Source organism: Lytechinus variegatus, chromosome 7 (assembly GCF_018143015.1).
Source record: "Lytechinus variegatus isolate NC3 chromosome 7, Lvar_3.0, whole genome shotgun sequence".
NCBI classification, from domain to species: Eukaryota; Metazoa; Echinodermata; class Echinoidea; order Temnopleuroida; family Toxopneustidae; genus Lytechinus; species Lytechinus variegatus.
Window position 1 is genome coordinate 12,953,854 of NC_054746.1, and position 15,000 is coordinate 12,968,853.

The window sequence follows — 15,000 nt, forward strand, 5'->3', positions numbered from 1 at the left end:
TTTGTGCGTGCTTCGCGCTCGCATTATTGATTTTCATGATATAAAATGTATTTAAAACGCTCAAATCTCAAACACACAAACGCATGTTTATTGTGGGCAATTTGCCATCAGTCAAAGTTTGCTATATTGAATACGATTTTTTTGTACTAATATAAAACACACACTCTCACGTATATGCACCCTCACGTGCGCACACCCTCACCCTCACAAAATGAACACAAGATGCATTTTCAGTACGTAGGTGCATGACTTTATTATTGTCAATTTCCACAGACAACGGTTCTGAAATAATCACAAAGCGGCACTGTTAAACAGAGAAGAAAAAAACTGTCCAATCTTAAATGAAAAAAAGATACGTTTCAAATTCAATGAGAATTCTAAACAGCATATTGTACGAATATACCGGTCTTCTTGAAGATTAACGGCACATTGAAAAGCCGCTGCATGGAGGGGTAAGCGGGAGCGTGGGGTAACCACTTTCCCCCTCTCTTTCTCTCCCTCTCGATTTTTTTTGGTGAGTTGTCTCTTGACAAGGACACGTGGTGGATATTTCCCCCTCCCCAAGAACCCCAGTGTAAAGTGAGAACGGAGTAAGTTACCCGATCCCTCCAAAACCCAGTGAATGGCGGCACCATACGCAAAATTTACCTTTGACTACACCTTACTGGTAGTTCAGGTTGATTTGATGCTCGTCTAGTCACTAGTGTAATCATAAAGTTCGTGGAATTAATTTGTCCATTCCATGAGCTAAGGGGAGATATATAAATATATATTACAGTCTTATCTCTGATTGCCAGAATGTTACACTTTTTTCATACATTCTGATAAGAGTTGACTATTCCTTAATATATGACAGAGAAACTTGGCATAGATCATTAAAATGACTTAGGCCGTGGCAGTTGTCATGAAGAATGTAACACAGTCATGTCTCGTGCTCTTATACAACGAAAGGGGTTTTGGAAACACAAAAAAAGTTATATAAAACCAAAGCACCCCTTCACTTAGATTCAGTGGAAGATCAAACAATAACTGAATATTCTAAGCATACAATATAATATTTACAAAGAAAATATCACGTAAAAGTATAATACACTGTGAAAACTTTGGACGGATATACCCATACAATACTGTGTAATTTAGTACACACACAAAAATAGAACTGGGGAGCGTTTCACAAACTGGTGTCGTCTCAAAAGTTATCGATCTTGACTATTACTACGCTAACCCTTGGGGAAAAACAACTGAGAAATCCGTTGGTGAAACGCTCCCCGTGTTTTCATAAATTTAAGCCAAATTAAGCTTGTACAGATCCTTAATACCATATACCATGCAACTCAATGTACATTTGTTCATCATGTCATCTCTACATAAAAAATATATAGACCATGAAAATGGCGTCATGTGATATTCAAAATATAATTACAGATTTAACTTCATCGATCAATCAGCATTCCTCACGCATAGTGTCAGTGAAGTTACGTTCACACCAACGAATGCGACTCAAATACTGACGATACAATTCGAATTGACGTATAGCTTTGATCGGTCTGGACTCGGTTTCGTTGGTGTGACTGTAGCCGAACATACTCTGTGTGAACGCAAGCTGTACAAAATAAACATCATATTCTGTTGAGTTTACGCAGAAACTTTTTTTTCTTCATGGCATGAATCAAATTCAAGTTTAAAGATTTCAGGAAATTTTATATTGGTATTCCATCAATTTAGTTTGACCAATGAAGTTATAAACATCTGCTCAAATCTGGTAGATATTTACCAAAGGACTTTTACATTATTCATTTCATTTTGGTAAATTATGAGTTCAAAGGATATTTTTAGCAATAATCACACAGCATGTTCATAAAAAAATTGAGAGAAATATTAACTTTTTTAAAAAGAAAATAATCTAAATTGATTAAATCTATTAATTCAATTTCAATCATAATTATTTAATTGAATCAATAGGAATACAGATGGAACTCGTAAGATTTATCAAACAATTAAACATAACATGAATTCATTAGTTCTAGATTATCACATAATTTATATCATCTTGTCAGTAGCAAACCACATGTTTAAGCTTTATTTGAAAACATGAACGACATTCATTATCCATGAACATATCTTGCTTTCATTTTCTTAGCTTTGCAACTGTGTCAAATAAATTATTAGCGTAATTCCTCTCTTTATCAAATCAAGGCTTTGTCCACCTTCCTTTTTTGTTGTTAAGATTTTATATATTACAACACGGTACACGTCGATGATTTCTTCTTTGGTTTCTCTTCACTCGATGCAGCGCCACCGCTGGTGGCGGGCTTGGCTGCTGCAGCCTTCTCTTCTGCTGCTTTCTTCGCTGCTTGCTCCTGCTCCGCCTTAACCTTCTCAGTGTTTCTGAAATCCAAAAAAAATCAAAATTGAACAATAAGGCATTTTATCAGATAAATTGGAAATAAAATAGATTTAATGGACGTTAAATTCCCGCCCCCATTTTTGATTCAGTTCCCTCACTTGAAAAATCGTTTCACGGCCCATGTCAATTGGAAAAGAAGAATATCTTTTTAAGTTAGCGTAAGAGCGGGGTTGATTGCGAGTAACTTTTACAAAAGATCTCAATGATTGAGATTCCCTGATGTTAAACTGTTATTATGCTTATTTAGTTATTAAGCTTCTTTGACATCTCATCATTCTTTAGAAGGACTTGCAATCTGGACACCGTTGCATAAACGCTACCATTATGGTAACTTTGCCATCCAATGGTAACTACCATGGTAACACTGATCGACAGCCAATCAAAATCAAGGATTCCATGCAAATTACCGTTAGATGACAAAGTTACCATATTGGTATAACTTTCATGTAAGGGCTCCCAAAGTTGGGCTTCCCTTCAACCATGAACCTATTACAAATTTGTATAGGTCCATGCTTCAACCATTAAGAGCAAACTGTGGAGTTCCTCACCCTGGTAGAAGATCATCGATGGGCTCCCCTTTCTCCAACTTCTTCTCCATGTTGATAATGGTAGTGACACCATCGATCACACACTGAACCTGTTGGACTTCGGATGATCCCAGTCTGTCCAGGTTGGAGATGTCGTAGACGCCTCCAACACCCTCGGTGAACTCACCACCTGGTTGGGTTCAAAGGAAAATGGACACGCTATGTTAAACTCTATACCTTCTTGAATTGTTGGAGAAGAAAGTTTGGTTCGCTGCGAGAAGCTCTTGCAAAGATTTTGAAATATCTTGATGATTAACAACAGAGATAAATCCGGGAACGTTTCATATAAGTACTAGTCGGGTGTTTTTATCCGATAATTACAATAAAAAATTGTCAGATCAGACAACTTGCCAGATGCAAATGTTGATCAAACACTCCCAAGTTTTTATTTAAAGTATCGATAAGTTGACTATGAATGATCAGATGTGGCGGAAGAACACTTCATCACCAGAATCCTCAAATCTGACAAAAAGGGATTATGATATCTGATCGGAAACGTTCACTTTGCCCTTATACCCGTAAAAAATACAAAAGCATAAACGAAATGATCAATACAGATTATTATTCAAAGCTGCAGCCTGCACATACGCCACAACGAAGCACCACTGCCTCACATAGCGCCGCCGCTGTACATTATTATCCTTGATACATTTGGAAGCTACTTACTTGTGCCACGCATTTGTAGACGTAGAGCTCCCATGATGGCCTTGCACCTCTCATCCTTGGCAAGGTTTGGAATCCTTACGTGAACACTGCATCGGACGCCAGTACCGAGGTTTGTAGGACAGGTCAGAATGAATCCAAGATGTTCGTTCCACATGAACTCCTTCCCTTGTTCCTTGATCTTACCCTCGACCTAGAGTATGAAGGACAGTCGAGACGGTATAAAGAACATCAATAATGATTCGTTTACAATTGTTACGATCATCGTACGATGAATTAGTCTACGATTATAATGAGGCATCGTAGGTGGCTACGGGATACGATTCTTGTGTTAAAAAGGCCCAATTAAAGACAAAGTTATACAGAAGGTATACGGAGATCGTACGATGTCCCCACGCTGACCGTCAGTCGTACAATAACACTGTGCTGATCGTAGGTTGTCCGGTATATAGGCCTATTGTTATTTCTCGTCGAATTACTACTATCAAGAACATCACTTAAATCAGTAACATTATTTATTTATAGACCTACTTTTTCAGAACGGTGTTCAAGAAATTATCATATGAACGAATAACCTTTTGTCCTATCGCAAATGGATCCAAAAATATATACAGAAAGTTGACGGCTGTTATGACTTTCTTTAAAGATCACATATGCCCTCCAACATTATACCCAAGAAACGAGGACGAACTTGATACCTTCCTTATCAAAATATCAACATTGAAAACTTTGCCGACAACGTGTCATTACGTATTTCAAAGTTCGCCTATATCAATATGAATTTCTTTCGAAAATTCTTGATAATATAATTACAATAAACCGGTGTAATATACAGATAAATACATATAAAATGTCATAACGCAACATGACTTTTTAAAAATGAGAATGTTTCGAGACTCTGATGTTTGGATGAGGGTCCCGTAACACAATGGTTATCGACTAAAATAATGAAAGTCCCAATCAAGATCATCGTTGCATGCGCGTTTTGCTGAGTAGACTGACTGGGAACCAATCAGAATTCTTCTTTCATAATTTAGCGATAATCGCTGGACGACTCACCTGGCTCAGACCAGAGCAGAACCTCTCAAAGACCGCCTTCATATTACCACCCTTCTGCATAGAGATGATACGTGTCTGATCTTCCTCGTTGATCCAAACCAAAAACGTCTTGTTGGAATTGTGCCTGGCAAGAGTAACACAAAAAGCGATTAATTCTAGAATACGGACAATGAATCTTTGTTACGGGCATTTCCTAATGCAAATATGCTTGCAGTATTCATGAACAACTAATCGTAAATGAGGTAAAATAAATAGATTTTCCCTTTGAATTGATTGGTGTAATTTTTCAGTACACATAAATCCTTATACGATATACTCTTATTGAGTTTTCTAAGATCTATGAACTTAAATTTGTATAGAAACATCATCAGACGAATATGTAGATATTACAAGTTGGTGTAAAATGACAAATTTCTGACAGTTCAAACGAATATAACTTCTCACATTGACAGAAATTCTGATTAGGATTCGTTTTCAGATATGAATAGATTAGTTAAGAGCGATATAAAACCTGAAATTTAAAGTGACGTCATTTTGGGCTTTCATTCAGTAACCTCACAGAAAGGGTCGAGTTTATGCTCACCAGTCACACCGACAAAACCGACTCCGAACCAACCGATGATATCACATTAGAAATATTAATTAGAAATATCTTTGATCGGCTTGGAGTCTCTTTCGCCAGTGTGACTATAGAACAATTGAGAGGAAAGTTCAAGAACGCAATAAACGCATTGAAAATGCCCGTCAAATGTCATTGGACAGCTGGGAGGTCTTTGTCGAAAAAAATATCGGTGAACAGGAACAACGGTTGCGGAAAAGTTTCGAAGCGTACAAAAATTGCAAAATATGTCGTTTGTTAAAGAGTCCAGGACGAAAAGGCTGCTTTAATTCACCAATTTCCTAGAAAGACTCCTCGATTGTTCATTGTCATGGAGGGCATTTCTTTACAGCAAAAACTGTGGTGCTAACCGTGTATGTAGAGGATCACACCAGTTAATTTACACCGTTGTTAAATTCACGGTGTTATAGTGTTATTACAACACCTTTGGTTGTTACGTTCAATCTCTAGGGTCTAATTTTATAACCTCAGCGTGTGGTCCTCTATTAATCAACGGTGTCAGTTTTAACACCACGGTTTTTACAGGATATGTTCTCGAATCCATCGTGCGTCGTGGAACGAAAACACGATCTCAATCTGGATCGACTGCTCCGAGATCCTCAATGAGGATTGGACACCTACCAGATGCCACGCCCATCGGGGAAATCCCTGGCCATACCACCGCTCTGGAAGTGACGTGAGACGGGCTTCTCAAACAGGAAGTGATCATCAATCAACTGCTGTTGGTCCTCTGGGGTCATGGTTAGTAGTGAGTAATATTTGCCCTCGAACTCACCAGACAACGAACACAAGGCTGTCAAAAAAGAAAAGAAAATGAAAGAATAAAACAATGAATATTCAAATTCACATTAATAATGGTTGTTGCTAGACTAACCAAGGAGTGGAGAATAAGCATAGTGTGTGAGGACTTGCCTATCTGAAAAACACCTAGAGCTATCGCAATTTCACGAAAAAAAATCACTCCCAAATCACAAAATCGCTATAGTAATTAAAACAAAAGAATAGTCATCGGAGTATGAGAGAACTAATCGAAAGCTAAAAAAGAACTTTAAATTCATAGTATTTCTAAGGAAGACAATAACTTAATTTGTTCTAAAATAACACTAGACAAATCTAATGCGTCGACGTGAAAAGAAGTATTGTTGTTTGCTTTTTATGAAACGGATGAAATGATGTAAGTTTTGGCTCACCTTCTGAAACTAACTTTTCGACCTTGCGTCTCTCGCACCTAGCAATGTGAGGTGAGAGAGCGAAACCTCGGATATTACGACCAGTCCTGATTCGAGAGCTGACCACATAGTCATCATCAAGCTGTCCACCTTCAAGCTTAGACGGGTCCAAATCAGTTTTATGGTTGTCTGGAGGAATAAAAAGAAAAAGAGAACATTTCATAGAATTTCGTTTCAATTCATTTCATTAACAAAGATTCGGGCATCGTTTGATTTAACAATAAAAATGAATTATTCAAAATTTTTAATGGTGTTTTTGTGAAATCATGTATTGTTTTCAAAGCATATCCGTAAGAAATTGTTATGACATTTTACCTGTTGTTTTGAAGCCATTGTGATACTCATCGATGACCTTATCAAAAAGCTCAGCGAATACGGTATAGCATTCTTCATCACCGGCAAGAATACCTACATGGAAATCTACAAAGGAAAACAAATCGCACGAGGAGAAAATATTATATTCATAAATCACAATGAAATTCAAAATTATCGCAATTTGAATATTCAATATACCATTTAATATACCATCAACTAAATAATAATTATTTCTTTAAAATGTTAAGAATCCACTTTCACTATTACTGAAGTAATTATATTCCTGCATATGACCCATGACGATTTTAACCGTCTTGGGTCATACATGTATGCACTGCAGGAATAGAATATGACCCTAGACGTCTCGGGCCATATGCAGGAATAGAATTACTTCATTATTATAACCATTATTCTACATAATATTATATATAATAATGGTAAAAATAATGGTGATGATGATGACGATAATGAAAATAACGATGAAAATAACAATGACATTGATAATTCTAATACCGGTAGTATAGAAATAATGACAGTAATAACAATACAAATCAGTGTAACAATCACAATTTAAAACGCTCATTTCTGTCAGATATGATACTCATGGGAACCAATCATGGGAACAGACCATTACTGCCCCCAAAATACCTCAAATTATTTCGGTGGAAAAAAAGGTCATCTTCTAACCTGGATTGTCGACGCCATTTTGGATGGCCCTGTCGATCGTGTACCCAGAGGGCGTCTGAACATCACGGAGTTTCTTATAAATGTCCTGAGTGCAGTATTTGGCCAGAAGACTGTGATGTCCAGCAAAATCTGGAAAGTCTTCACTTGCATCGTAATTCACCTGTTTCAGATTTGCCATTCTGCTTCTGGAATCGAGGTATTATTTTTTTTAGCCGAAATCAGTTTATATCTCGAAGCTGAGAGGTAATGTGGGTTTGCTTGAAACTACTGTTGGTTGAACACGTCTGTTGCAAGGTCAGTTTGCTACATCCACTGCAATGATAAAAAGTACAAGTGAATAAGCACATGAAAATATTGAAAACTGTAGTATTATTCTAGTAATGAACACCGATTGTTGAAGATACTTAAGTCAATGTACTCAGAGAGAAAAAATATTTAACAGGACTGATCAGTCGGGGCGACCAAAAAGGGGCACCCCCCCAAAAGAAATCGTCAACCCAGTCACAACCCTTGACGCAGGGTGAGGGGGCAAACAAAATCCGACATAATTTTGTATCGACTTCTCCGGAAGGGCAGTCCCCCCCTCCCGTATCCACTGAAATTCCAACAAAATATGATGATCGACCGATACCGAGTATTTATCATTCCTTACGAAATTTTCATAAATGTTACAAAACCACGATACATATAATTAATGTTGTACCTAAAGCAAAAAGCGCTTGTTACTTCTAACTCGTAAATAAATGTACAACAGTTTGAATCTTATGAAGTTATATGAATGGAAATGAGTGAAAACAATTGTAAAAGAAGGAAGGGAAATGAACATCAACAGAAAAATATATAGATTGTGGATTTCCATTTCGGGGGCAATGGTAATTCAAAACGCAACACAGGAAAAAGGAAAAAGGCAGATATGTAACATTATACCAATCAGAATAAATACTCAGTAATTGGCTAGGTTTAAGGTGACCCGAGAAAACCCACATCAGACTCGCACTACATCTTTGACTCTTTCCAATTACCATTTCTATTCTTTCACAATCGGAAAACTATCGATATACAAAATCTTTATTTGAAAGATGAAAAAAGTGAAATACTTATTGATACATCATTAATCTCCCGGGAGCAAAAGTCACATGAAAGGCAGTTTCTCCGATTATAAAAAAAAAGATCCTCGTCAACAAATATTCGTTAGGGATTTGAAGTCGAAAGAATTAAACACTCTATAAAGAATATTCCAGTAATTTCTCCTTCTTGCCTATTCTGTCGGGTTAACCTTTCTTTTTAAGACCCCCCCCCCGAAACGCACATGTAGGTCTACATTTATGTGTGTTTAAAGGTGTCGTCATCCGATCTGCCTCATGAATAAATGCACTCAGAACATTTGTTTTCAACGAGGTGTGTTTTCAGCATACAGGATTCTAATGCCATGGATGGGCATTGAGATGGGGCACTATTTGAGGATTTCATGACAAATTTTGCTACGGCGACAATTGATCAGACGGAAAATCTACACGTTAAGTCAAACAAAACCTAACCTCTAAAAACTAAATAAACCTTAATCTCTATATTTACATTATTCTGAAAAAACTCTAACTCTAACTCTAACCATATGTCCTCTGAGATATTAAGACCGGGGGAGGGGTGGTCATTTTTTTAATGATTACATAAAATAAAGGTTCTGAGAAAAGAATGACTTTAGTGCATATCGATTCATATTTATTGAAAGAAGGTTTACCTTACATAGCAACGACACGAAGTATCTAGCAAATAAAGCTGTTTGGTGATTCGATTGGAATGTCATTAGAATGACGTTATCAAAATGTCAAGTCTGGTGAAGCGTAGTCAAATAAATATGCAAACAAGAACAGTACCCCGGTAACATTATAAATTTGTTGTTGGTTGTTGAATTATCACTTTATTGTTGGATTATAAAGGTTAAAGAAATTATATTCTAGTTTAATAGGCTATAACATGCACGTGTGTTAAGCCACTGGATTGTAGATGAGGGGTGGGAGGACTTGGGAGCTCTGGCCCCAACATTTCCACCCCTAAACCCCCAAAAAGGAGAAAAAAGGGAAAAAGAAAATGAAAGGAAGAGGTTGAAATGTCATAGTATTTGTTCAATACTATGTTAAAATATATAATCAAATTACACTTTCATCTTAAAAAGCCCCCAAATATCGCTTGCAAGCAACCCCCCAGAAACTTTTCCACAATATAGGCCTACGCTAGAATACGCCTTAAATTTATATGGGCTCATTGGGCTTAGCTTTGACTATTTCTACTGATTTCATTAGAATGAATATATCTAGCCTATGATACATGCTGGGGATTTAATATGACTAATACACTCTCTAGATCATTGATTATAATAATGATTAAACATGAAGTTGAAAGTTAATTAACACACAAGATCATTCTGAAGAGCACACCTTTGTACTCGTGAAATTGAAAATTGTACCCCTATTCTGGATCCATATAAATGACTTGCTTCCATAACATAATTCAACATAAATTTTCATATCGGCGATTTCTAGTTAGCCTGTCATTGGTTGTTGAAATCTGGATAAATACTAAGCCATCATTCATACCCGCCCCACTTTATTTTCCTTCCTTGCAGGCATCGCGTACACCCCCAATAATGCGCCTATAGAGCAAAAAGTTTGCCGTTACCACGTTTAGTGCAGCCGACAGTCATTACATAATATCATATTTCACCCCTTTTCTGTTTATTCCCATTCTTTTTCTGTTTTTTTCTTAGTCGTCATTTTTTGTTTGGTTCTATATCCCCCATATGTACGCCAGTAATATGGTGGTAGAGACAAGGATGGAAGTGGAGGTTGATAGTATAGTGATATTTTTTCTGGCCCAACTAAAATATAATGGCAATAGTACCGGTATGTGAGCTTTGGTAAGTTATTATCGCAACAAAGGGCAAAGACGTTAGCTAAACAGAGATAGTCTCCGGAAGAAGATACATACTCGAGATAACCTTTTATGAGTTATGATTATGAGTGCTGCATACAAGCAATGCGTAGATGATTAGGAATGTACAATGTTCTCGGTACGATCATAACCCCTCAGTGGATACAGAGTTCAAATAATACATGTGTGAAAAGGATTGTATGTCTGCTCAATGTATTAAGTACATAGATAAATTCAGTCACTTCCATCTTGCCTCTATGTATTGTAAATTGGTTTATGATGATATTATGACAAATTTTCAGACATTCAAAGCAATCGTCATTTAGCTTCTTTAATAATATGTTTATAATTGATTCATGTTTATTGATGTATCTTTCCTTCGAACCACGGGCTTACATATGAGGGAGGTGGGGGGGGGCTGCTTGGGGGAATCTTCCCTAAAAAAGTTCCAAGCCTAAGAAAAAAAAAGAGCACAAGAAAGAAACAGGCAATGGGAACAGGCGGAATATGAATGACAAACATTTGTTGAATTTAATGTCGAAATCATATCAGAAAATAAGAATTTCAGTATTTTAAAAACTTTTATTTGAGATTTCCCCCTTGTATGCCATGTTGGATTACCTTAAAATATGTGGCTCATTATGGCACAGCTGGGAACATAACATAAAAAAATAATTTTAAAATCATCTGACGAGATATATATTTTTCATTAGTTATGCATTGGAACGATATGAAATGCTGCTTTATTACAGGAAACCTGTTTAATATCGTACACTTTTTTAAATGAACTTACTTTAAATAAACCAACACAATGTTGTATTAACCACTGAATATAAGAAACGTTCCATAATATGTGCTATCTTAAAGACGTAATGTCTGTTATTCTTCCCCAATAATCTTTTTTTTTACATCTCCACTCTACAAAACGTGTACAGGCGGCTGCATGGTGGCTGAAGAAAACACACGGAAGTAATCACGATTTAAATATAAAAGAAATTTCAAATATTACGGGGATATTAAACGACCAGTGCCCCCCTTCGCGAATATTTCCGAGGAAATTTAGATTTTCGTAATGAAAGAGTCGTTATATATCACAACGATGAGAAAATGTCAAATTATATATTTAAAGAACAAAACAGGAATCCATCTAAGAGTCTCATTAAAATTATTACTCATCCTTTTTCTCCGAACTGTTTCTAACTTAACAATCTTATATTTAGAACTCATTAGCATTATTGTTTTCCACATTTTCTTATTCTTTCAGATACTAAGAACAGATCGTGGGTATAAGGCCATTTCGGTTGTATTGGATACATGTCTTGTTTATATACCTCCCACTGACAAACAGAGATGCGACTTGTTCAGTGAAAGGACTTTAGCACCAGAGCCTATACCGACCAGAGACCAGTGATCACTGCTCCGAGGGGGCTGTCACATTGAACGTTTTAGTCAGCTTACGTATATACCGACTAAGTAGGCAATGGCAGGCCGTTTTGATATATATAAAATAAACAATGGTTTTCGTCAACAACGCAAACTTTCTTCATAAAAAATTATTAGAATTCTTGATATTTTTGTTGTCAACAAAATGCGATAAATGATATAAAGAATGGAATGCGTGTTTTAAGGATTTGGATTTAAAGGAGGAAACGGTTGGTCACGCGTGCAGTACGTGGGCACACGCTTGCTATAGAACGTTAAGGTGTGACGGCCCCCTTAACCCTGGCAACTCCTATTGATCTCTTTGCACCAAGCAACCAGCCATTGTATCAATGTCTTACAAGGAGAGTGGCCCGTCGGGACAATGCGAACCGGGGATGGCAACAAACACAATAAACGTTGGTCAACAATATATCATCGCAATCCAAAGCGAAGTCAATTCACAAGTTGACAACCATTATGGTCTCAAAATTAGGGCTCCACAACAGTAGCGTAATGAGCCAAAAATTTTGAGGGGGGTGGTTAGATTATGGTCTATTGGGATAAATTTATAGAAAGTCGGGAGCGAGCGAAGCAAGCAAGCAAAAATTTGCTACATTTTTATTACAATAAATAATTTTTTGATAGATTTTGACATAATATTAAGAAAATAAGATAACAATTCACTCTTCTCTTTTTTACTTGGTCAAGAAAAAACGGGGGGGGGGCAAGTGCCCCATCACCATCTGTATGTCATTGCTTCACTAACACACAATTATGATAGAGGAAAATGGTGCCCATTTTCTCTTCAAATAACAACGTACTTGTATTATGTATAAATTTGTGGGGAAATATTTCATTATGATAATGAAAGGAAAATAAGCTTATGCGCTCAGCGAGCAGCATGTTTCCGAAAGTATATAGATTCACTGGAAAAATGAAAAAAAAAGAAAAGAAAAGGAGGGACAGACAACGAAACTGGTATACTATCGACACATCGGGTAGCAGGCAAACGACCCACTGGTTGGGGTCAGCAGAAAAGTTTACAGATGTCGCTATTGTATCGGGCCGCGTCCATGGCAACCGGTGCCTTGGCGTGCTCAAGACGAAACCCCAAATCTCCTCACACTAAGGGAACACGCACATACAATAAGAGTCCCATTCAAGCGTTACAGCAATCTCATCCGTTGTCAATAGAAGTACTAGTAATTGGCCAAACAATGAACTAGCCCATACATCTGCATTCAGAATCATGCATGACTCGAGAATTTAAGTTTGAGAATGTTGAATTTGTTCTTTGACCCCAATTAAGTGCATCATTCCAGATTAATTGACAATTTAAGTCACAATGAGAACCAATGAGCATGTAAAGTTTGCTTTGGAGCGGGGGAGTCTTTTGCCCGTGTGTTGCTAAGCAGAAAACGTCCTAATATTCAATTGTAGATTGGCTGAATCAAATGTTTTAATGACGACAGTAACTTGAAATCACAACTTTAAGCTTTTATGTCAGTTTAACCATTGTTAATTACATAGGACTTGTTAATTTCCGGCACATCAATGTTTTTTTAATCAACTTCTAGGCATAAATGAGTTTTGGCAGAATTTAAACGTCGTATATCGTTCTTAATATAAAGCAAGATGCTCTTAACTTAGTATTATCAGGTAACGGAAATAAATATCCCAAAAATAAATTATTAAAAAAAAATAATATTTTGAAGAATAATATCAGAATAGTTCTCGACTCGCCCCATTACTTTCGAAAGGAAGGAGCTATTTTGTCTGAACAAAAACAGCGAAATTAGATTACCATATGCCTCAGAATGCATCGAAAACGTTCTAAATGGAAGAGAGCTCTTACTTCTCTTTCTCCTATTCATGAATAAAGATATGAAAAACACTTTGAAAGGTCAAAGTAAAGTGATACAATTTCAAACGCTCAGAAGCGAGCTCCCATCAGATAAAAGACTGCCACCCTACCAAACACTTTCTAATGCAGTATGTTGGGCACGTTTGGGGGGAAACGATGTAAAAATGATTTTGTTTTCTATTCTTTTTCTTTTTTAGCCAAGCTTGTACGAAGACGTTTTACAAGTAAACGAAATGTCATTCCCCCTTTAACACATATCCCAGCTTCTTTTTCTTTCTCCTACCGCTACCGTCTCTCGTCGCTGCGTCTTCCCATATTCCGCTTAGTACTCACGAATATCTTATGCTCCTTAAACACAAACTAATATATACTTCTAAGATAATAACACCAAGGCATTCGGTGTTTAAAAAGAATTCGGATAAAAATACATACCTTATGAAAATATGATTATACTCCTGAGAAGTAATCCACATAAACAGTGAGTGTGAAGCAGGCGACGTTCAAATGAATGTGAAGGATCTGGCTGCACACATGTAGTGCGAATGCTCAGCAATGCATTTCATTGTTTTGCGTTTTTACGAGTCCGCCAGTCAGCGAAGAAGCGATCGATAGACGCAACGCAGTCACATTACATCACTAGGGAATACAGCTGATCTTTGGAAGTTGTCCGAAGGGCGGGAAGATCGAAAAGGCAAAGTTTTTTCTCGTCTTCTTCGCCTCTCCTGGAACTACCCGGGATGCAAACTTATTTTTCGTACAACTGTTTCGTCCCTTTATGTTCCTGGTGGGGGGGGGGGGCATTAACGCATAATATAAATTATAGTCAGTACGGGTATGTGTGGCCCTTAATAAAGTCCCACCCCTCTCACGCATTGCCAGAAGTTCCCAAAGATATAATTTTCACCCTTTTTCACTTACCAACCGGTTCTCCCCGTTCCTTAACCCGTAATTTCAGGTGTCATTCAGTTCTCGAATGCTTCCATTTCATGTTAAGTTCAATTTCCTAAGCCGAATACCACCTGCACTTGCACTAGGCGAGAGTATTATGATTGAATTTTCAGAGTCTTGCTTATATTTCAAACAAAAAAAGGGGGAACAAACTTTCAGAATTTGCCTGCCTTTTGATTCGAATACAAAAACTTACTATTGTAAGCGTTATGATTTTATTGCACCAATTCTCTCATTGTCAGAGGCGAATTTTCTTGCACCTATAGTTTCAG

General features: G+C 37.0%; 1 protein-coding gene across 1 annotated transcript; it reads right to left on the reverse strand.

Moving 5' to 3' along the window:
- Positions 1 to 239: 239 nt before the first annotated feature.
- Positions 240 to 14,454, reverse strand: LOC121418469 (arginine kinase-like). Its single transcript, XM_041612369.1, has 9 exons — positions 14,213 to 14,454; positions 7,567 to 7,878; positions 6,880 to 6,984; positions 6,526 to 6,693; positions 5,957 to 6,128; positions 4,717 to 4,840; positions 3,661 to 3,850; positions 2,956 to 3,124; positions 240 to 2,388 (listed from the first exon to the last, which is right to left on the reverse strand). Exons 2-9 carry the CDS (start codon positions 7,742 to 7,744, stop codon positions 2,238 to 2,240), a joined length of 1,257 nt encoding a protein of 418 aa, XP_041468303.1. The 5' UTR covers positions 7,745 to 7,878; positions 14,213 to 14,454; the 3' UTR covers positions 240 to 2,237.
- Between the last annotated feature and the right edge of the window lie 546 nt (positions 14,455 to 15,000).

What these genes read in the sequence shown, in the direction of transcription:
- LOC121418469 (XM_041612369.1), bottom strand. Translation starts at nt 7,744, where the DNA reads ATGGCAAATCTGAAACAGGTGAATTACGATGCAAGTGAAGACTTTCCA. An exon ending in CCCGATGGGCGTGGCATCTG is followed by an intron (nt 4,841 to 5,956) that starts GTAGGTGTCCAA and finishes TACTCTTGCCAG; the next exon opens with GCACAATTCCAACAAGACGT. An exon ending in TCTGCTCTGGTCTGAGCCAG is followed by an intron (nt 3,851 to 4,716) that starts GTGAGTCGTCCA and finishes TTCATACTCTAG; the next exon opens with GTCGAGGGTAAGATCAAGGA.